Below are 22,603 nucleotides of genomic sequence, written 5' to 3'. Positions count from 1 at the left end.
CACAAAGTTGTTAAATGCCGCGCTCTTGAAGGTCAGTAGTTTTGTGTTAATTGAGTCCTATGAACTCTAGCTTTGCTAATCATTCTTTTGGACGCCGAAATAGATTTTAAAATATAATTCGGTGTTAAATTAATTTCGGGGTGAATAATTTGCTGGGTTAAATGACTGAGGGCTGATTATATACAGGGTTAAATTATAGGGTTATACAAATTGGGGTGATAAGAAGCAGAAACTTTTTGTACATTCTTAATTTTTTATTGAAATACTTTGGGTGCTTAGATTGGGCAACAGTAAATTACAAAAATCAATTAGATGAAAATAATTGAAATATATGCATTTTTATATTTTGGCATCAAAATCTCATTGTTCATTCAGATGTTATTTTTGGAACCAGTCACTTTTTTCTTTAGAGGAAAAATTTCTTAGAAGAAATAAGGAAATTAAATTAACTCACTAATTTAACTCCAAAAAATTTCTCAATATAAAATTCGCCGGAAACCACCCAAACGTTTTCTCTAAACCAGAGGTGAATGATTATCAAAATTTATATTGCTACGACACATGAGAGTTAAAAAATCATTTCAGAAGAGTCTGAATTTGTTAAAGGTTTCCAAATTTTGATTTTTTGTTTCAGTTTATGTGTTATCAGGATCTCAATTAGTGACAATTTGACGCCCCTTTTGGGGTTAAACTATGGGACGATTCAAATCAGATAGCGTAATCAAAATTCTAATCTGATTTTTTTAAAGTTTGCATTTAGAATCCACGGCCACAGTCTCTGAGATACGACTAGTCTGTACGTTAAACCGACTCCATTTTTTTCGTGAAATGGAGCTGTTCCATTTAGAATTTAAATTTCAGGTTAAGAAAAGTAATTTTTGCTGCTTTGATTCAGTTTGAATTGATTAATATTCAGAAAGTTTGTTTGTCTAGATGGTCTAGTAATCTTACTGGACGACTATACGAAAACGACAGGCAGAAAGCAACATTGTGAGCCGACACAAAAATTTGTATTCCATGAAAAGTAAGTTTCTCACTTCCTTATGTTACTCGTCAGACAACCTTCAGAGTCCAGTTGCGATTGTAGCAATAAAAATTGGCATTGCGACTAATTTGTTAGTGAAATCGGACAGTCGCCTTGTATGTCCCAACAAAATTTTGATGGCAATCGATAATTCCATAATTACACAAGCGAGAAACAACAAATGGTATTGAGGCGACGTGCAGTTAAAAGTTAATCTTTCCGCCGCAGATATCAGTTTTTCCCTGTCTAATAATTGGTATTTTGTAATTCTAGTATAATAAGAGTTAAATAGGTCATATTAACTAATGTGTAACTAAGATTAATAAGTATAACTAAAAACCATTACGTTTAACAAAAATGTTGATTCATTTGATAAATTTTTACTGCTGCCCATTTTTTTTCCAGAAATCATTTGCTGAAACATCGTTTCATTTCTTCACCCAACTTCGGCTTGTTTTCTACTTTAAGCTATTAAAATTTGTGCGCTCCGGTAGTTTTTGTTGCATACACAATGACTGGCATTTTATAATTGTTTTTTATTACAATAATTTTGTTTTTCATTAGTGAAATTGATTTTGAGAATCTTTCAAAAATTTGATGTGTGTTTCAGAATAGAACTTTGGCGGGGTCGTTCTTGACTTTGGCGGGGTCGTTCTTGTCTGATGCAAAATCAATTCGTCTGTCGTATTAAACAACCGAACCATCTTTCGTTATCACAGTCGCCAAATCTTTCAACTAAATATTAAACAACAGAGTACCTATTATTGTACCCTGTGGATTTTTTTGTTCCGACAGCACTTGTGGGAGGAGGAACTATATACTCAAATGGTTTTTTTTTGTTCAGACAGTTTTGACCGATCGATATATTCACCGTAGAGAAAGTTGACTGGTATCATTAAAAACACCAATCCCTTTTTTGACACCTTCCTTTGACACTAATAATGTCATATTTTACCTGTAATTAACGAGATTAGGTAACAAAAAGACAATAAGAAGAAAAAATGCGAAGTTAAAGTTTTTTTTAAATTTGCGAAAACAATTGCTTTCAAAGTCATGGAAGCCATCAGCTATCTACTAATATCAGAAAATGGGCTAATCTATTCTTGCCTAAAAGGCCAATGAAGTCTGTCATTATACAGGAAATTTCATACGACTAAAACAACAAAGTAAAAACGATAGTTAAAGACAAAATTAAAAAATTCAATTAAACTCTTCGAGAAAGAAGTGTCGAAGCCGTTAAAATGATAATCTATTTTTTCAGGGTTTAAATTTTTTCACTTTTGCCTCTTTGTGAAAACCAATAATGTGATATAAGAGCTGTCAATAATTTGATAAAGTGACAGAACTGGAAAACATGAAAAACTGTAAATATCTAAAAAAATAAAAAAAATCTAAAATCTAGTTAAATCAAAGCCAGAAAACAATAACTTAAGGCTTTCAACCGCAATAGAGATTAAATATTAAATCAGTAGAAAGAAGAAGCATTCCTTTTTTGCTGACGCTAAGCTTCAAGTTGGCCAAATTAAGAAAAAAATTAGAGGAAAAGTTAATTAAGCCCTTATTTAATTAAACATCAATTATTTTTAAAACCCAAAAAGATCATAATCTTTCAATTAAAAAACTAAATGCAATAGCTTGGAGCTGCCTAGGATGCCAATTGAATCTATCACTCCTGAGCTTTGATTTGATTTGTTCTGTTCTTTAATTATTAAAAAAAAACATCAATTTTTGTTTAAAGAAAGACCGACTGATTTCAATCCAATTCCTTTTTGGATTTTAACAGTCCAAGATTGGTCAACAACCAGCCCTGCTAAAGCTTATTCTCCATTAGGAACACTTAGGAACACTCAAAACTAAATTCTGCGTATTTGATAATCAACGAGTAAATTTAGCAAAAAACGGCAAAGTTTTAATTACAGAGCACTCTCAACAGAAGTTGAAGAGGAATAACCCATTTTTGATCTACAAAGATTGTATTAGTGTTGTTTGGCTGTGTACTTCCGGCACATTTAATGAAAGTGGACTAAATGAGCTTATTTTGTGCTGTTTTTGGTGGAACAAGGCTGAATTTTGAAATGTTTAGCCCAAATTTTTGACAAAAAATAAATCAAATTAATCAACAATAATTTTTTATCTTTAAAAATAAAATCAACAACACTATTCTTAAAATTTTTAAGAAGTTTTAGCAAAATTGACGAAATATTAGGCGAAAATTCCGGAAAATGTGAATAAAAACAACGGAATTCACTCTATTTTCTCAAAAGTTTCAACCTCGATAACTCCCTGTAAAAAACAAAAATAAAAAAAATCTTTTTGATTCCATATTCTACGCTGGACGGGCTTTCTAATGGTACCAGTCTCAACACACTACGATGAATATATCGATCGGCGAAAATTGTCTGAACAAAAAAACCCATTTGAGTATATAGTTCCTCCCTCCTCAAGAGGGGTCGGAACAATAAAAAGAGATATTGAAAAGAAAAAGAAAAAAAAGAGAAGATGTAGTTGTCCCATAAATCTGTTTCATTCAACTTTATACTTGATTCGTGCGACTCTTAAGATTACTTCAGATCTTATTCAGATTTGTTCTTTTAATTCTTAATCAGCCTTGCGAAAGATTTTTGAGAGCTAATTAGTCAGTCAAGTTTTCGTTCAGTTTTGTCTGAGTGATCAATTGAATGAAAATTTAAGTTAATTTTCACGAGGATATCGTTTTTCTCGTGGCGTAACCGAGGTTGACCACCTTGGCCGAAACTTCGAAGATTTACTAGACCAATACGGTACTTAAGTTTGACCTTCCAAGATAATACTTTAAGACAGCAGCTAACGTTCTGTTGCACAAGAAAAAAATCCTCTTACAAACAGTTTTCATAAATTGTTATTGTCTAATTTCTCAGGAACAGCTATTTAATTTGTATCGCGGTACGTCAAATCGATTTTCAAATACTGATAAGTGAAAAATAAATATTTATCTTAGCGCAGAGAATCTTTTCAACACTGTATCAGTAGCAATTTCGAGAACATCAGAATGTGAAGAAATAGCGGGGGTTTGAGTCTGAGCTCTGGTCGCTCGCTATTCTTGGCAGTGATCTGGGTTGAGTCTGATCTGAGGTAGTTTTGGTCGGGGATGGACTGACAACAGACAATCTCGAGCGCACCTGGAGCGCATAAAATTTTTAAAATTTTTCAAATTTTGGGACCTCGGAGAGAGGACGTTGAATTATGCCTGTGCACGTCTGATGTTTCACAAAAGGAGAAGATCAAGATTAATTTTTCCACATCTCTATTAGATTTGGCAAGTTTGTCGATTATATGTAACGCCTTTAGTTTAACCTAGGTTAAGCATACAAGTTTAGTTCCCCAATTTTATGGATAAAAGATAAATTGACAGTGATTGACAGTTCTAAATGAATTTTTTTTGTTTACAGGGCAGTTTTAAATGTTAGGAGCAATGTAATTTTCATGTCTGGCAATTAGCACTCGAAGTGGGTTAATTTTATCTTTTCGTTTACATTTTCACTTCACATGGCTTCGAAGCATTTAAATATTAATTATTATATCCCGGCCGAGGTTTTTTGGTGAATTTTCGTAAGAAATGCGGTGATTGCGGTGAAAGCGGAGAAAAAAAATAATTCACCGCTTTTCACCGCATTTCTTACAAAAATTCACCACCAAATTCACCGCATTTCTGACAAAAATTCACCGCATAGCCTATTATGGCAAATTAATGTAAGAAATGCGGTGAATGCGGTGAAAAACAATAATTCACCGCTATTCGATCCCAGGCCTAGGTGTCAACGCTAAAAAGCGTTAAATTATGTGGGATCTTGTTGTAATCTTCCTTCAAATTATACTTGCAATTTTCAAAATAATCAGTTGGATGAAAATGAAACTGGAAAGTGTTGAAAGCAGGCAAAAGTAGTGAAAATATCAAAAAAACTTTATTTTTGAACCATTTTTCGATATGATAGAGCAAAAAGTCGACCCATCCCCAATCTAGGTTTTTGAACTCTTGCTGTAACATACTTTTTATAATCTATTTATGCCTAGATTCTTTTTATGCATGCACTAATAGCACAAGCTCAATGCCAATAATCAAGTTATTGAGTTATTTGTTTTTGACATTCGGAGCCCGTATATTCTTCTTTTACTCAGTTTAAAAAATAATTGGTTTTCCCATTATAAACCCCAATCCGATTATTTCGTGCCCCTCAATTATGTTCACAGGGGGCTGTATAATGCTAGAATGACAAAAAAACCCTGAAATTTCTAGGCACTTTTGATGTCTCGTGCGTCTCTGCGTTTCAGATATAAACTGAATGGTTCCAACAAGATGAACGACATTGCACTGGCAGAGATGCCAAAGGTCCGAAGACCGAAAGAAGAAGTTCTGGATCTTTGTGGCAAAAAGGACGCGAAAAAAAGACGTCATACTTACAGAGTTTTTGGTATGTTTCAGGCAATCAATACTTACTAGACGGTATTTTTAGGCGGGTATAAGTACTGGCACTTCTTACTGTTTTTGGTGATACATTATAACATGTTGATTAGGCCGAAAAGAAAAAAACCTAATTGGTAATTAGTTACATAAAGTCACTTGGATTAATAATTGTGGGAGTTGAAATATTAACTGTTGATTAGCGCTTCAATTGGTGATTCATACCACCCCTCTCGTGAGAAGGTTTGGCATGAAATTTTAAGTAAAGAAATTAACTAAACCAAGTTATCGGCTAAATGAAATTGTTTTTGCTGAAAACGGTGGCAAAATATGAAATCTCAATGTATGCTAAAAAGTTTTTTCTCGCCAGGGTGAATTCCGCGACCAAGACAGGTATTGTCCAGATCGAAACGGGTCGCGGACAGGGGGGTCCGGTGCGACCCAATCAACTGGTCTGGATAAATTTTGGGTTGCCCCTTCCCTCTGGCCAATGGCAATTTTGGTCTGTTCGCTCTGGCCAATAACAACATTTCGGTCTGTTCGGTCTGGTCAATACCAGTATTTGGCTCTGTTCGGTCTAATCAGTATCACCACTTTGGTCTGTTCAGTCTGGCCAATACCCACATTTCGGTCTGTTCGGTCTAGCGAAAATCCGCAATCCGGTCTCTCCAGTATGACCAGTACCCATATTTCGCTCTGTTCGGCCTAGACAGTATCCACATTTCGGTCTGTTCCTTCTGGCCAATACCCATATTTAGCTCTGTTCGGTCTAGCGAATATCTGCATTTCGGTCTCTCCTGTATGGCCAGTACCCATATTTCGCTCTTTACTGCCTAGACAGTACCCACATCTCAGTCGGTTCTTTCTGGCCAATACCCACAATTCGGTCTGTTCGGTCTAGCGAATAACCGCATTTCGGTCTCTCCAGTATGGCCACTACCCATATTTCGCTCTGTTCGGCCTAGACAGTACCCACATTTAGGTATGTTCTTTCTGGCCAATACCCATATTTCGCTCTGTTCGATCTAGCGAATAACCGCATCTTGGTCTCTCCAGTATGGCCAGTACCCATATTTTGCTCTGTTTGGCCTAGACAGTACCCACATTTAGGTCTGTTCTTTCTGGCCAATATCCATATTTCGCTCTGTTCGGTCTAGCGATTATCCGCATTTCGGTCTCTCCAGTATGGCCATAACCCACAATTTGGTCTTTTCTTTCTGGCCAATACCCACATTTCGCTCTGTTCGACCTAGACAGTATCCACATTTCGGTCGGTTCTTTCTTGCCAATACCCACATTTCGGTCTGTTCGGTCTGGTCAATACCGACACTTCGGTCTGTTCAGTCTGGCAATAACCATATTTGTCTCTGGTCGGTCTAGCGAATAACTGCATCTCGGTCTCTCCAGTATGGCCAGTACCCATATTTCGCTCTGTTTGGCCTAGACAGTACCCACATTTAGGTATGTTCTTTCTTTCCCATACCCATATTTCGCTCTGTTCGATCTAGCGAATATCCGCATTTTGGTCTCTCCAGTATGGCCACTACCCATATTTTGGTCTTTTCTTTCTGACCAATGGCCATATTTCGCTCTGTTCGACCTAGACAGTACCCATATTTCGGTCGGTTCTTTCTTGCCAATACCCACATTTCGGTCTGTTCTTTCTGGCCAATACCCACATTTCGGTCTGTTCACTCTGGCCAACACCCTTATGTCGCTCTGTTTGGTCTAGCCAGTACCCACAATTCGGTCTGTTCGTTCTGGCCAATACCGACAAGTCGGTCTGTTCAGTCTGGTCAATACCCATATTTGACTCTGTTCGGTCTAATCAGTATCACCATTTTGGTCTGTTCAGTCTGGCCAATAACCATATTTCGCTCTGTTCAGTCTAGCCAGTACCCAAATTTCAGTCTGTTCTTTCCGGCCAATACCCACATTTCGGTCTGTTCGGTCTAGCGAAAATCCGCATTTCGGTCTCTCCAGTATGACCAGTACCCATATTTTGCTCTGTTCCGCCTAGACAGTATCCACATTTCGGTCTGTTCTTTCTGGCCAATACCCATATTTAGCTCTGTTCGGTCTAGCGAATATCTGCTTTTCGGTCTCTCTTGTATGGCCAGTACCCATATTTCACTCTTTTCTGCCTGGACAGTACCCACATTTCAGTCGGTTCTTTCTGGCCAATACCCACAATTCGGTCTGTTCGGTCTAGCGAATAACCGCATTTCGGTCTCTCCAGTATGGCCAGTACCCATATTTCGCTCTGTTCGGCTTAGAAAGTACCCACATTTAGGTCTGTTTTTTCTGGCCAATACCCATATTTCGCTCTGTTCGTTCTAGCGAATAACCGCATCTTGGTCTCTCCAGTATAGCCAGTACCCATATTTCGCTCTCTTCGGCCTAGACAGTACCCACATTTAGGTTTGTTCTTTCTGGCCAATACCCTTATTTCGCTCTGTTCGGTCTAGCGAATATCTGCATTTCGGTCTCTCCTGTATGGCCAGTACCCATATTTCACTCTTTTCTGCCTGGACAGTACCAACATTTCAGTCGGTTCTTTCTGGCCAATACCCACAATTTGCTCTGTTCGGTCTAGCGAATAACCGCATTTCGGTCTCTCCAGTATGGCCAGTACCCATATTTCGCTCTGTTTGGCCTAGACAGTACCCACATTTAGGTATGTTCTTTCTTTCCAATACCCATATTTCGCTCTGTTCGATCTAGCGAATATCCGCATTTTGGTCTCTCCAGTATGGCCACTACCATATTTTGGTCTTTTCTTTCTGACCAATGGTCATATTTCGCTCTGTTCGACCTAGACAGTACCCAGATTTCGGTCGGTTCTTTCTGGCCAATACCCGCATTTCGGTCTGTTCTTTCTGGCCAATACCCACAATTTGGTCTGTTCAGTCTGGCCAATAACCATATTTCGCTCTGTTCAGTCTAGCCAGTACCCAAATTTCAGTCTGTTCGTTCTGGCCAATACCCATATTTAGCTCTGTTCGGTCTAGCGAATATCTGCATTTCGGTCTCTCCTGTATGGCCAGTACCAATATTTCACTCTTTTCTGCCTGGACAGTATCCACATTTCGGTCTGTTCGGTCTAGCGAAAATCCGCATTTCGGTCTCTCCAGTATGACCAGTACCCATATTTTGCTCTGTTCCGCCTAGACAGTATCCACATTTCGGTCTGTTCTTTCTGGCCAATACCCATATTTAGCTCTGTTCGGTCTAGCGAATATCTGCATTTCGGTCTCTCCTGTATGGCCAGTACCCATATTTCACTCTTTTCTGCCTGGACAGTACCCACATTTCAGTCGGTTCTTTCTGGCCAATACCCACAATTCGGTCTGTTCGGTCTAGCGAATAACCGCATTTCGGTCTCTCCAGTATGGCCAGTACCCATTTTTCGCTCTGTTTGGCTTAGAAAGTACCTACATCTAGGTCTGTTCTTTCTGGCCAATACCCATATTTCGCTCTGTTCGGTCTAGCGAATAACCGCATCTTGGTCTCTCCAATATAGCCAGTACCCATACTTCGCTCTCTTCGGCCTAGACAGTACCCACATTTAGGTCTGTTCTTTCTGGCCAATATCAATATTTCGCTCTGTTCGGTCTAGCGAATATCCACATTTCGGTCTCTCCAGTATGGCCACTACCCACATTTTGGTCTGTTCTTTCTGGCCAATACCCATATTTCGCTCTGTTCGACCTAGACAGTACCCACATTTCGGTCGGTTCTTTCTTGACAATACCCACATTTCGGTCTGTTCGGTCTGGTCAATACCGACACTTCTGTCTGTTCAGTCTGGCCAATAACCATGTTTGTCTCTGGTCGGTCTAGCAAATAACTGCATCTCGGTCTCTCCAGTATGGCCACTACCCACATTTTGGTCTGTTCTTTCTGGCCAGTACCCATATTTCGCTCTGTTCGACCTAGACAGTACCCACATTTCGGTCGATTCTTTCTTGCCAATACCCACATTTCGGTCTGTTCAGTCTGGTCAATACCGACACTTCTGTCTGTTCAGTCTGGCCAATAACCATATTTGTCTCTGGTCGGTCTAGCAAATAACTGCATCTCGGTCTCTCCAGTATGGCCAGTACCCATATTTCGCTCTGTTCGATCTAGACATTACCCACATTTCGGTCGGTTCTTTCTTGCCAATACCCACATTTCGGTCTGTTCTTTCTGGCCAAAACCCACATTTCGGTCTGTTCACTCTTGCCAACACCCATATGTCGCTCTGTTTGGTCTAGCCAGTACTCACAATTCGGTCTTTTCGTTCTGGCCGAAACCAACATTTCGGTCTGTTCGGTCTGGCCAATGACAACTTTTTGGTCTTTTTATTCTCTTCTGTCTGGCCAAAAAACATATTTTGCTCTGTTCATTGAAGCCAGTACTCACCTTTCGGTCTGTTCGTTCTTGCCAATACTCATATTTCGGTCCGTTTGGCTGGCCAATATCCACATGTCAGTCTGGCCGATACCTGTCATGAGTCGGTAACTTCATCCTGGACGGTAAGCCGAGGTTTGTGGGTGAAATTTTGTAAGAAATGAGTTGAATGCGGTGAATTTTTGTAAGAAATGCGGTGATTGTTGTGAATGCGAAGAAAAAAATTTCCACCGCATTTCAACGCATTTCTTTAAAAAATTCACCCCGAAATTCACCGTATTTCTTGCAAGAACTCACCACGTGAACTTTTGCGGTAAGTTAATGTAAGAAATTGTGTGAAGGCGGTGAAAAAAATTCACCTCATTTCATCGCATTTCGTACAAACATTCAACGCAAAATTCAATACATTTCTAACAAAAATTCACAGCATGTGCTTTCCAACGTTTATTGAATCTGATTTATATTCACGAGAAGTATCAAAGAATTAGGTGACAGTTGATGCAGTGGAATAGGAAGTTGAAGGCACACAAGAGGTAACAGGTTAAAACCCAAGTAAGAAAATTTTTTTATAAGAAAACTGAGAACGCGGTGAAAACCAATGGTTCACCATTATTCATCTCATACAGTAGTGATCGTTATAGTCTGAGCCCCGTTGGGTCTTTTTGAGTCCAGTTCATATTATTATTTTTTAAAGATAGTTAGCAAATAGGACTCAAGCAAAACTTCATTAGTGAGGAGCATTTTGAAATAATAAAATTGCATAAAGAATTTATATTTTAGATTAAAATTTAGGACATACAGAAGCACGGTGTTTTGGTAGCAAATGTCGCACGTCAATCAGAAAACCTGCAGCTCATTGGAAAATTGAATGATAGTGGAACAACAGTTAAAGAGGTGATTTGATTGTGACTGAGAGTCTTTCTTGTTATAGTCTCTACATGTACGCATTTTAACTAGTCGAGGCATGGTTGCTTTGTTAGAACACTCACAAGCAGGTTTTAAAGGACATAGTTCTCCGCAGTACTAGTTTCTCTATAGTGCTTGTGTTTTATATATCAGTTCCAAAATTTTAAAACATTCAAAGCTTGTTGTTCAACACTGCAGAAAATAACTTCGAACTCAATGATTTTTTCTCGAACTGCTTGGAAAAAAGCCGCGAAATAAAAAATGCGGCTCTACATAAAAAGATGAAGCTCATTCCCAGTCCACTATTGAGTATGCTAATCAATCATCAACTGGAGCCCTTGGAATACAGATTCATCTGTTTGGTCCTGCGGTGTAACAAGCTCACCAAAGCCCAAAAGGTCCCGGTTTCAATTTTATGCAAGCCCTGAACCAAACAAGCATAGTCGCTTCTCACGGAATCGAAATTCACGCCCTTGTTCGTCAATCGATTTAAATGGAAACGCATTCCCAGTAACTGTTTTGCGACACACCAATGGTTATTCTGGTAGCAGTAACCTTTCAAAAATGAAACAAAAAACTTTGATGAAAATCCTCGACAGTGACCGGATTGGGCTTGAGCGCTCAATGCTATAGTTGATCAACGAATAATACACCACGATAAATTTATTCTGACGGACACGGCAAAGTGAGCAATATCTGGGGTCTGTTATTTTGGACAGTTCCATGGTGCTATCAGGAGCATTCTGGAGAGTAAACTTTGATTTCTTCATCTGATCATCAACGCTCAAGTGAAGAGTCTTCGCAAAGGTCAGTCAATCAAACCTCAGTCAATCAAAAATCATTCACTGTGTTTAACGTTGTAAACATACTCAAAGAGTACTCACAGGTAGTCGATCTGCAATCAAGCTCGTCTTTACATATAACGGTAGGTGAGTTAACTCAAAAATATGTGGTGCCTCCTTTTGACGAAAATGGTGAACACTGGCCTGATCTGGTTCGGCATGGAAAAATGTTAGAAAAAATGGCATTCTTGCTTGAAGGGTTGCATCCCTTGCAACAGGAAAACACTGAAGAAACACAATCCAAGAAGAACTCGACGATATCGAGCTTCAATACCAGCTCAAATGTGAAAGAAGCGAAACAAATGCAGAGCGATCACTATCCGCAAGCTGATGGAACTAATTAAAATAGGAATTGTCCATTATTCAAGAACAAGATTGTGAATGATCGGTATGCAGCAGTTAGGAAGGAAGGCTTCAAAGACAACTGCTTAGTTAAAGGATTTTCACAGAAAGATTTTTAATTCAACGCGCGCATTATATATGGATGTACAGAGAAGTGCATTAGAATGCTGCTCTCAGAAAAAAAACAATCCAGTCAAAGTTAGCGCAGCAACAATTGACCATAGTAGATAAATTATAAAATTTTTCTGATTGTTCTCGTCGCAATATAGAGCGGTGGTAACAAGCTGAACACATATTTTTTCCTCGATAATGGACCAGAAGATTCCATCATCTATCAAAGTCTGCAAATGAAAATCCAACGCCATGTCCTAGGTACCGATGTTGGTCTCAATATAGCGGGCATACACGAAAAGAAGGATCTGAAGAAAGGAACAGTTCCTCTCAATATAAAGTAACTACCTTAAGAATAACATTGGAGGCATTTGCACAACCATCAATTGCGTTCCGAAAGACAAACAATGACTAAACCAAGCTGAAGCAAGTTGAAACCAAGCTGAATCCGAGGTGTCTGTAGCAATCCCAGAAGACTAGATATCGGTCAGCAGCAACAAGTAGGTCGAATGGGCACCCAATATGGAGGGATCTTCATTGCTTGAATACAGTTGACTGCTAATGATAAAAGTATCTCACTAGGAATTCAGAGGTGCAAACAAAATAGTTTGAAACGCCCATACCTCAGAGGTCACCAATATGTTCAGTTTTTGGCCCTACTGGATTGTTTGCTCTGTTCCGTGTTCCTATAGGACGACCTCTTAAAAGCATCTGGAATAAGAAAGGACAGCATTGGGACAAAAAAGTTAAGCTTTGTGATGCAGCAAAAATTTTGAATTGGAAAGATCAGTACCCAGTCCTTAGGAGTCATTTGAAGTACATTCAATGCAGTAAAGGACAAAGAAAAATTTTTTGTTTTGGCTCAACAATAAGAACATACAATGTTTGCCAACGCATATCTACGCTGTCAACCAAAACACTACTCCGCCCATTTAGTTTTTCCCATGTGACAATGCAGAGTGGCACTGATGCGACCTCTTTCAACAAGAACCTTGAGTCGCTAGTAGCAATAATAGCAGTCCGGTTGAAAAAACAGATAGCCAAGGAAAATGAAATGCAAATAAGAAAATGTAGTTATTAGCTTGATTCAATTACAGCACTACAGTAGATACACGAATTTCACCGCAAGCAACATGAGTTTGTATTCAATCTAATGGTTACAATACTGGATACAACTGATGCGTCTGCTCACTGCAACTAGCTCACTGGGTCCGCCTGGATTATGTAACCAAAAACCGAACGACCATAGTTAGTGCACATAGTCGTATGAAGAACCATATCGGCGTCAGTGTTCATGGCAAAACTTATAGAAGAAAGTTTTTTTCAGTTGGAAGTAATAAGTAATTTTAACAGAGATTATAATTGGATATTTAGGCAGGCATTGACGAAGAGTAGCACAATTGAGACCTTTTTCAATACCACACTTGGAGTTTCGAGCTGCAGTAACGACAGTCCGTTAAATGGACGGAAAGCCAAAGAACATTACCTGGAAAGAAGCAAATGGAGTTATTGAGTAGACTCCACTAGAATAATGCGGTGGATACACAGCTCTCATCGCAAGCATCAAATTTTTGTAGTCAATTGCGTGGCTGAGACACTGGAGGCAACTAGTGAATCTGCTCATTGCAAGTGGCAAGCAGGTTTGGCCTGTTTGAAGCAACCAGAAAGTGAATGACCAGAGCAATTGAACCCAGTCTTGCCTCAAATGAAGAATACATAAGTCCCGCATCAGTCCTGATGACAAACTACAAAGGCTTTGTTCTCTGGGAACGAATCAGTAAATTTAGCAGGCTAGTGAATACAATGGTAAGCGAACCCAATGACTGGTGAATACATTGGAACTTTTCTTGCACCTACAAAGCTTGCAAGGAAAGTTCCAAGGCAGTGTCCAAGGCACCGATGTTGGTCTCAACATAGCTGGCATACAAAAAATAAAAGATCTGAAGACCGAAACAGTTCCTCTCAAAATAAAAGGACTACATAAAAAGAACATTCAACCAAGGCATCTGCACAAACGTAAATCGCGTCAATCAGAAACACAAACTACAACTAAGCGAAGCTGAAGCAAAGTTTTAACTATTGAAATTTTCCTGCAAAAAAACCTCAACTTAAAGAAAGGTGGCATCTTGCTTGGTCAAGAAGCCTATGTGCTGCAACCCCAATGTTAACACAAGTCAGGGGCATGAAATTGCCATTCCGTTATCCTAACAGAGCTACGAGGGGTAGATAGTGTACCTATGAAGGGGAAAAAATTTCGTCATTTTGCCTGCACAATTGAGTTGAAGTTGCTGGGGAAATCCAAGCACGGTGGAAAATTGAAAACTATGCTTCCAAAATCAACGTCTTCAGTCACAATAAAATGCAACTGCAGTTACAGAAGTTGCTAGAGAGTACAACAACATTTATGGGCAAGCGATACAACGCTTTGGAATGAACCAGAGACTAACGTGTCAGAAATGTGCGTTTGAAAAATAATGGTGTCTGTCACGCCATCTGAGCTAAACGCGACCAGAAAAACCTAGAAAATTGAGAAACTTCTGAAATGCAGCTTCAAAATACACAGCCGTTTGCCTTAGGAACAAGTTATTAGCGAAACTTGATCAGCTACATGGGTTGACTGGAAGAATGTTCATATTTCATGAAGAAACTAAAGCCCTGACAGCTGATATTGAATCGATGTTTCACTATGTGCAAGTTCTCGAGCGAGATAGAATTAGCTTGAGTTTTCTACGGCCAGTAAGAACTGTTCAGGAACCAATAATCAAAAAATCTATCCTACTTCCACGAAAAAAAAATATGAAACAACATTTACGTGGAAGGTTGCATCAAACCGGTAGAAGCCCCAGAAGAAGCCATTTAAGTTTTTATTCAGGTACTACCCCTTCTCTCGCAACATGTATTTGACCCTAGAATTTGAAAAAACAACAGCGAGGTGTCTGAAGAAGTCCCAGAAGCCTACATATCGGTATGCAACAACAAGCAGGTTAACATGGCACCCAATATGAAAGGATCTTCACTGCTTGAGTACAATTGACTGTCAATGATGAGAGTGTCTCTCTAGGAATGTAGCGGTGCCAAAAACAGGTTGAAACACCATATCTCAGAGGTACTCAATATGGTCATTATTTGACACAATTGGACTGTTTGCTCTGTTTAGTGATCCTATAAGACGACTTATTTAGGACTTCTGGACTACGAAAGGACTGCATTGAGACAACGAAGGGGATTTTCAGCGAAAATCTTTAGCTGGACAGATCAATACCCAGTCTGTGGCAGTCAATAGAAGTATGTTCAATGCAGTAAAGTACAAAGAAGAACTTTTTGTGTTTGCTCAGGCATAAGAACAGACGATTTTCGCAAAATCCTATCCACGGTCTCATATAAAACACCTATCAGCCGACTTAGTTTTTGGTCATGTGACAACGCAGAGTGGAACTGATCCAACATCTTTCAATAAAACGCTTGGAACTGCTAGTGGCAGTAATGGCAGTCAGTTTGAAAGTTAGATAGTCAAGGAACATGAGATGCAATTAAAAAAGTTGTTATTGGGTTGACTCAAATAAAGCCCTACTGTAGATACACAAATCCCATCGCAAGCAACAAGAGTTTATAGTTAAACTAAAACTTAAGACACTGGATACAACTGATGTTTCTGCTCACTGCAAATGGCTCACGGGGCCGGTCTGGACGATGTGACAAGAAAGTGAATGGCCAAAGCTAGTGCACCTATTTCTTGCTTTGTATGAGGAAGACATATCCGCGTCAGTCGTCACGGCAAGAGCCTAAAGAAGAAACTTTTTTAGTGGGAATGAATCAGTAATTGTAATCAGGAATGGCCCAGGAGTGGCACAATTGAGACCTCTTTCAATACCATGCTTGAAATTTCAGCAATGGCAGTCCGTTAAAAGGGCGGATAGCCAAAAAACTTTACCTGGAAAGAAGCAGTTATTGAGCAGAATATACTAGAACACTGCAGCGGAAACACAGCTCTCCTTGCAAGCATCAATTATTTGTAGTCAATCGGGTGGCTGAGACACTACCTGCAATTGATGTTTCTGCTCACTGCAAGTGGCAATCTGGGCCGGCCTGTTAGAGCGACCATAAAGTGGATAACCAGAGCACATGAGACTTAGGTTGCCTCAGTTGAAGAGTACATTTCTGCATCAGTCTTGTTGGCACCTGCTAACAAACAGAGTTTTCCTTTCAATGGTAACAAATCAAAAATGTTAACATGCTAGTGAATACAGTGGCAAGATTTATTCAAAAATTGAGCAAACATAAACCAACAATAATTATTGTAGCAGTGGAAACGAGAAAAAAGAAGAGCAATCATGTTGAAGTTGGAACAGCAAAAACAATTTGCCGAGGAGATGAAGTTCCTAGAAGCTGAAAAAAATTCGGAAAAGCAGTAGAATCCAAGAGCTTGAACCCTTTCTTGACAAAAAAGTACAAATTCGCGCCAAAAGTGGAATAAGTAGAATCCTATTGGAATTCATTACAAAGCATTGTAATTAAAATTTGATGCACGGGGTTAATCAATCTTTTGAGTTAGTCCTGCAAATTGAGAACGAAGATAATCAGCTGGAAGGCACTTAGCAGGTAAAGAAAACTGAACATGAAAAGTTGCGGAACCTGGGCAGACAAAAGTTCCGACGTTCAGTCGTGAACAAGTGTGTTAACTGAAGAAAAAGCAGAGCTCAAAGGGTATTCAATAGTTTTGACAATAAATGGGGTAGACTGCTTTGGGCCTTTTACTAAGAAGATTGGCCGAGAGAAAGATAAAAAAATGGTTTTGTCTGTTTACATGGGTGGTGAGGGCGGTCAAACGGTGAGGGCGGTACATGTAGAGGCTGTGCCTTAGTTGAATACAGAAATTTCTCTTTTGCAATTAATCGGTTTAATGCACAGAAAGCCTAAACAATGATCACTGACAATGGAAGAATCTTTGATGCAGCTTAGCAAGAATTTTTTGCACAGTTTTCTGCGGCGTGGGCTAAAGTGGAGATGGCACAACATCTAATTCAACGAGGAGTTAAAGAAAGTTCAATCCACGGACAGCTACATTTCTTCAAAGAGTATGGAAGAGGTTGGTCACAGAGGATGCTGTTCCAACTATGATGTGTCTTGTTGAACTGACGTTCAGCGCAAGGTCACTTACAATAGACGAATGTAATTGACGTGGAAGCATTGATTCCCAATCACAATTTGTTTAGCAACATGATTGTTTGCCTACCCTATCTACTATGCGATGAAGGGTGCGTCAATTGTCGACATTTTTCTTTGTCAAACTCTACTTTATGTAAATTTCCTTTGGGATAGATTTCTGTAAACTTCGAGTAATCTGCCGAAGTGGTGATCTACACTAAACAAAAATCTAAAAAAAACCCCACTCGTTTGGTTGATTGAGAATAGTGATACGTGAGGGTGTTTTAAATTTGGTCGACTTAAGGAGAGCCTTGGAGGATCTGATGGTGTGATTCGATCAACGAAAGATCGAACGAACTATGGAGTCTACAAAAGACCAGATGTAAAGCTCCCTCTTGTACTATCAAACAAAAATATTTTGTGCAAGTTCGAAAACAGAGCTGGCAGTGTGAAGGCCAATTTTAACTAAAATATCCACTGTTATTGTACATAGAAATTCTGCTATAAATTAGGTCGACATATATTGTCACGCAAAAACGTTGGTTTACGTTATTGTTTTAAAAACTATTTATTGCGTCAATTTTTCACCAAATTTCTGACGTGAATCTGGAACATTCGGTGGATATTCAATATGGTTAAAAACAATTAATGATGTCAATTTTGCATGGAAAGTAACGTTTTTCTGTCGTCATCTTGAGTTAACCAACAGTTGAGAATTCAAATGAACAGAGGGAGGATCAGTGTATATAAAGAACTTGAAGAACTCTCAACACATCAGTCGGAACACGTTACATCTTCCTATCGGATGAAAGGACATATATTGGCTTTGAAGCTAAATTTTTGAGCAACAAATGAAAATTTTTCTTGAGCAGTAAAGTGTTTGTTACTGAGTTCTCTTTCTACAAATTGTCTGAGCTGCGATTCAACTTTTGAGACTGCAGCCTCTGGTATTTCAATTTTTGAGTACAAAGAACTGAACACAACCTATTTTTAAGTTAAAATACTTATGCAAAACAGGTCTTAGATATTTATCTTTTTCTTTGATTTGTTTTCATGTCGGATTGAACAAGTTTACATTAAGAGAACCCGCATTGTTCAATCTGTATTAAACTCCGTCCAGTTTGATATTGAAAATACTTAGAAAAGCAATTAGTCATAAAGCAAACTGGTAGTGCAACGGTAATTTACAATATAGCAGATAATGCAGTTCCCAGATGCTAACTGTCGAATTCTGGTTTGGGATAAGACTATCTTCTTTACGCCACTCCTTTTGGCATTATTGTTGTATGATGTGTGGCGGGAAAAGAGTGGTGGCAAAAGCTGACTACATTTTAAAAACATTACACGTTATTTTCACCCTCTCGAAGATATTCAACAGCTCAGTTCCGCCCCAGAGCATGAAAACTTGTTCGAGGCGATAAAAGCCGCATGGCGATATTCATAACAACATACAACGAGGATGTTTTTGTTCCAACTATAAACATAATTTATTGATAAACATAATTTATTGATGTTCCTTTTAAGGAATGCCCGTAAGCAGTCATGATACGGAAAATTTGGATTATGCTCTCAAATTGCATTATGCGGACATGCAGGAGGCTGTTGAAGTGACAAAACGTTGCGGGAAGAAAAACACAGATCCCTTTGATGTGAGTATCACATGCAAGGATATTATACCAGGCTGACTCAATGAGATTTAACTCGATGCATACTTGGGTCCTTCCCACCATGTCCCCCTTGTAGTATATTTACCTCACTATTAGGGTGCCTATTCGTAACGTGTCCTTTCACAAAAAAATAACTGAGCGAATTCTAGTTGGATTGATAATTACCTTCTGGGTATCGCGAGCAAAACTTGTCAATTAACACTAAAATAACCCGTGTTAGCAATCTAATAATGCTGCTTTCTGTTCTATCAACTCTCCAATAATACTGACTTGATGAGTCATTAGACACTTTTCGATAAGGACGTCAGCAAATTATGTTCATTAAACTACTTTTGGATCTATTCTGTTTCGGCCCCCCCAGCTTAGTGGGCTTATATTTTTTACGCCCCCCCCCCCAGGCGCACGTGCAATTTTCTTACATAGTAACGTGCTATATAACAACATATAATTTGTAACTGGGGGGCGTAAAACACACCCGAATAGATCCGAAACAGAATAGATCCCTACTTTTTTTTCCTTTTTGACACAAGTTGCTAGTTCTCGCGAATTTTTTTCTTATCCAAACCTCTGGCACTTTAGTGCGCATTAGGTGTTCACGCCCTTTAGGTGCACGTGCTATTGTTTACATGGGACTGCGCTATATACAATATCGCATGTTTTGTAGCTTGGGTCAGTAAATGCACTTGTGGGAAAATGGAAAATAGTTCCGATTTTAGTCAACCGTTGGCTTCAATCAGTTAATAACTGTCAAAAAGCACTGGCCGGTCCAAAAAGACAACTGTCTCCTGTTTATGTACCATTATTATTTTATATTTCCCTGGATCTTAATTTTTACGGCTTCTTCTTCGATCAAGTGCTGCCGAAAAATTTGACCTAATTCGAAGAGCCTTAATTTAAAATAAAATTGTGGGAGTAGTTGAACTCCAACGGTCAAAAACTACAAAATGAGTCATGAGTTACGAATTGAGTCATGCTTTGTGTCAAACTTCCAGTCGTTTCTTAAGCAAATATTTATGCTTTCCCGGGATGACCCTTCTTATATACCATATGATGTTCCATCCAAGTCTAAGTAAAATTTCTTGCATGATCTTGGTATGGTTTCTAAGAAGCCAAATGATCTTTGGTATGGTTTTCACGATTTTACTTGAAATTGGTAGTTTAGGCAGAACAGCACGTTTTCGATGGCTTTTCCAACAATGGAACATTTAATGGTCTTGGATATGATATCCAGGAAGCCATTATGGTCTTAGATATGGAACTTAAAACGCCATATATGATCTTGTATATGGATTCTGAGATTCAGCAAAAGTGGGATACATTGCAACCAAATGAAGGCTTTTCAATCCATTATCACAAATGTTAAGTTGTATGATCTTGGATATGGTATCTAAAAAATCATTATGGTCTTTGATATGGTATCTAAGACACCAAATATGAACTTAGATATGGTTTCTAAGATTCAGTAGTATTCTACCAGTGGTAAATAGATATTAAAACAAAGAAAAATGATGCGCCTAATGTTCCTTGAAAAAGGAACATTAGGTCAGAAAAACTTTCAGTCAGAAATATCGACTAATTTGCTTACTATATCTACTTTTTCGCCTATTTTTTTCAAAAATAATGAAATTTTGAATCGGGTTAAGGAGTTCTTTAAGGTAAATTGAATTTATATCCCGGACTACCAATACTGTTTAGATTGCACAACAAAAAGAATGATCCGTCTAACGTTCGATGAAAAAAGTTCGTATTTCAACTGGAAATATCTACTTTTTCGCTTATTATATTTTCAAAAACTGACGAAATGTTATCAGGCCAAGGGTTTGTTTCAAGTGAACAAAACTGATATCACATACTACAGTAGTAATCATTTTTTCTGAGGAATGAAGACTTAAGCTCAGTACTAGAACTCAATAAAAAATGACATGCATGAGATAAAACAACTTTAGGATGTCAGAACTCGCGTGGTCTCTTTATACTTGAATCTGAAGGAACTGATTTTTAATACAACTGGGAATACCTAGAGCATTATGTATCCAAAATACAATACCTAAGACGATTTCCTGGCCTTATCAGGCGAGCTTGAAATTTTGTAAATTAAACTGTTTTTACGTAAAATTTTATGACCACCGCGTGTATTTTCAGAACACTATATAGTTTGAAAGCAATACTTTCGAAATCTTACAAAAATTTATACGGCCTCAAACGACGCCATACTAAGTTTTGTATGTTTTTAGTGAAGAGAAACGTTAACGCGAGAGCCAAAAAAGCAATTCAAAAATGACTTCGATGAAATAAGGGTATCATTATATATCGTTTCTAAGAAGTCAAACTATAGAAATTGGTAAATGCATCATTTGGCTACGTTGCCATAGAAACTTACTACGGGCTTGAAAGGCGCCGTACAAAGTTTTGTAAGTTTTCTACGGCTCCGTATAAGTCTTAGTAAGTTTTCAAAGCTTCGTCTAAGAAGGTCAACTTGGGAAACCAGAAAGTACTTGTCAAAATAAAAAAAACAAAGCTCTTGTAAAGTTTGAACTTTGTGTCACAATATTCGAGTTGTTCATCCATTTCCTTAAAGTCAGATGAACAATGGTAAAAAATATTGTTCAATCTTTTAAAAACAAAGTGGTTTTATTATCAAATAAGACAAAATTTTGTTTTCAAAAATACGAAATCTTTTTTTATAAACGCAGATCAAAATTGTCAGGTTTGTTTTTGAGCATCAAAGCCTTAAGATGTGTTTGCCACCGAAATGTTTGCAACTGGTATATCAATTTTTTGGAAGAACAAATCGCTTCATTGTTTCACAGTTTTTGAATTGCAAATTATTGATAAAATATTTTATCTACCAAACACTAATTAGGCTCACTTTTTTAAAGATTGCAGGCCTCCGATATAAATACTGAAAAATCTAATTAAGCAAGCGCAATAGTTATTGAACACCTGGAAAAGCTAGACAGCAGCAGAAAAAACTCATCTGGACAATCTTTGTAACAATCAGAACAAAATTTTTTTTAACCTACTTTTTAAACATTTTTTAAATTTTTTTCATAAGCTAGCAAAAACTTAAATCAGTTCTTTCGTAGACTAGAATATTTTTTAGCTTACAATTAGTTGCAGCTTTTTTTCTTGTATACAAAAAATTGCAAATTCTATTTATAGTTTTGCAAAAATTTGCAAATTCTGTCTATAGTTTTTTTCAAAATTTACAAATCAATTTTTGCTTTTACAAGTATTTGTAAAAAAATTTTCAAATTTACAAATTTTTGCAAATTTAACCCAAATGTTTGTAAAAAAAATTACAAATATTTGCAATTATTATGCATTATTAACCAATTATTTACAAAATTAATTAACAAAGTTTCGCAAATAGTAAATTTTTTTCATGACTAGGGACGTCGAAATTTTATAAACTGCTCAAATTTGTGAAGTTTATAGTTTACAATGTCATTATCTTGTTATTTTTCCAAAATTACGGAGAATTTCTTTTCGGTTTGAAGTTGGTTAAATGATATTGCGTACTTGGATATTATATTCCCCAAAATGTCATTTTCTCAGTTTCAAAGAAGCTCAGCACTTTTTTAAGTGGTCCTGAACTTATTAGTCTCATTTGACTCCACACTATTGATGTTGTTTAAAACAATATATATGCCCATAGCTCACTGTTAGGACCTATGTTTAATGTATATCTTGGTTCAATAGTTAGGTGTTGGTTGATGAAGAATTAACAAGA

The 22,603-nt window shown here is 37.9% G+C and overlaps 1 protein-coding gene across 2 annotated transcripts in view; it reads left to right on the top strand.

Moving 5' to 3' along the window:
- The window catches only part of LOC142338600 (serine protease SSP1-like), a 33,256-nt gene that overhangs the window by 9,263 nt on the left and 1,390 nt on the right, over positions 1-22,603 (top strand). For both annotated transcript variants that reach the window (XM_075388422.1, XM_075388421.1), the window contains 3 exons: positions 934-1,024; positions 5,333-5,472; positions 18,728-18,852. In XM_075388422.1, coding sequence (XP_075244537.1) covers positions 934-1,024; positions 5,333-5,472; positions 18,728-18,852 — 356 coding nt within the window. The remainder of the gene's footprint in view (positions 1-933; positions 1,025-5,332; positions 5,473-18,727; positions 18,853-22,603) is intronic.

The sequence above is a fragment of the Convolutriloba macropyga genome, chromosome 4, assembly GCF_964194025.1.
Source record: "Convolutriloba macropyga chromosome 4, txConMacr16.3, whole genome shotgun sequence".
In the NCBI taxonomy this organism is placed as follows: domain Eukaryota; kingdom Metazoa; phylum Xenacoelomorpha; order Acoela; family Convolutidae; genus Convolutriloba; species Convolutriloba macropyga.
This window is presented reverse-complemented; position numbering and strand designations above follow the sequence as displayed.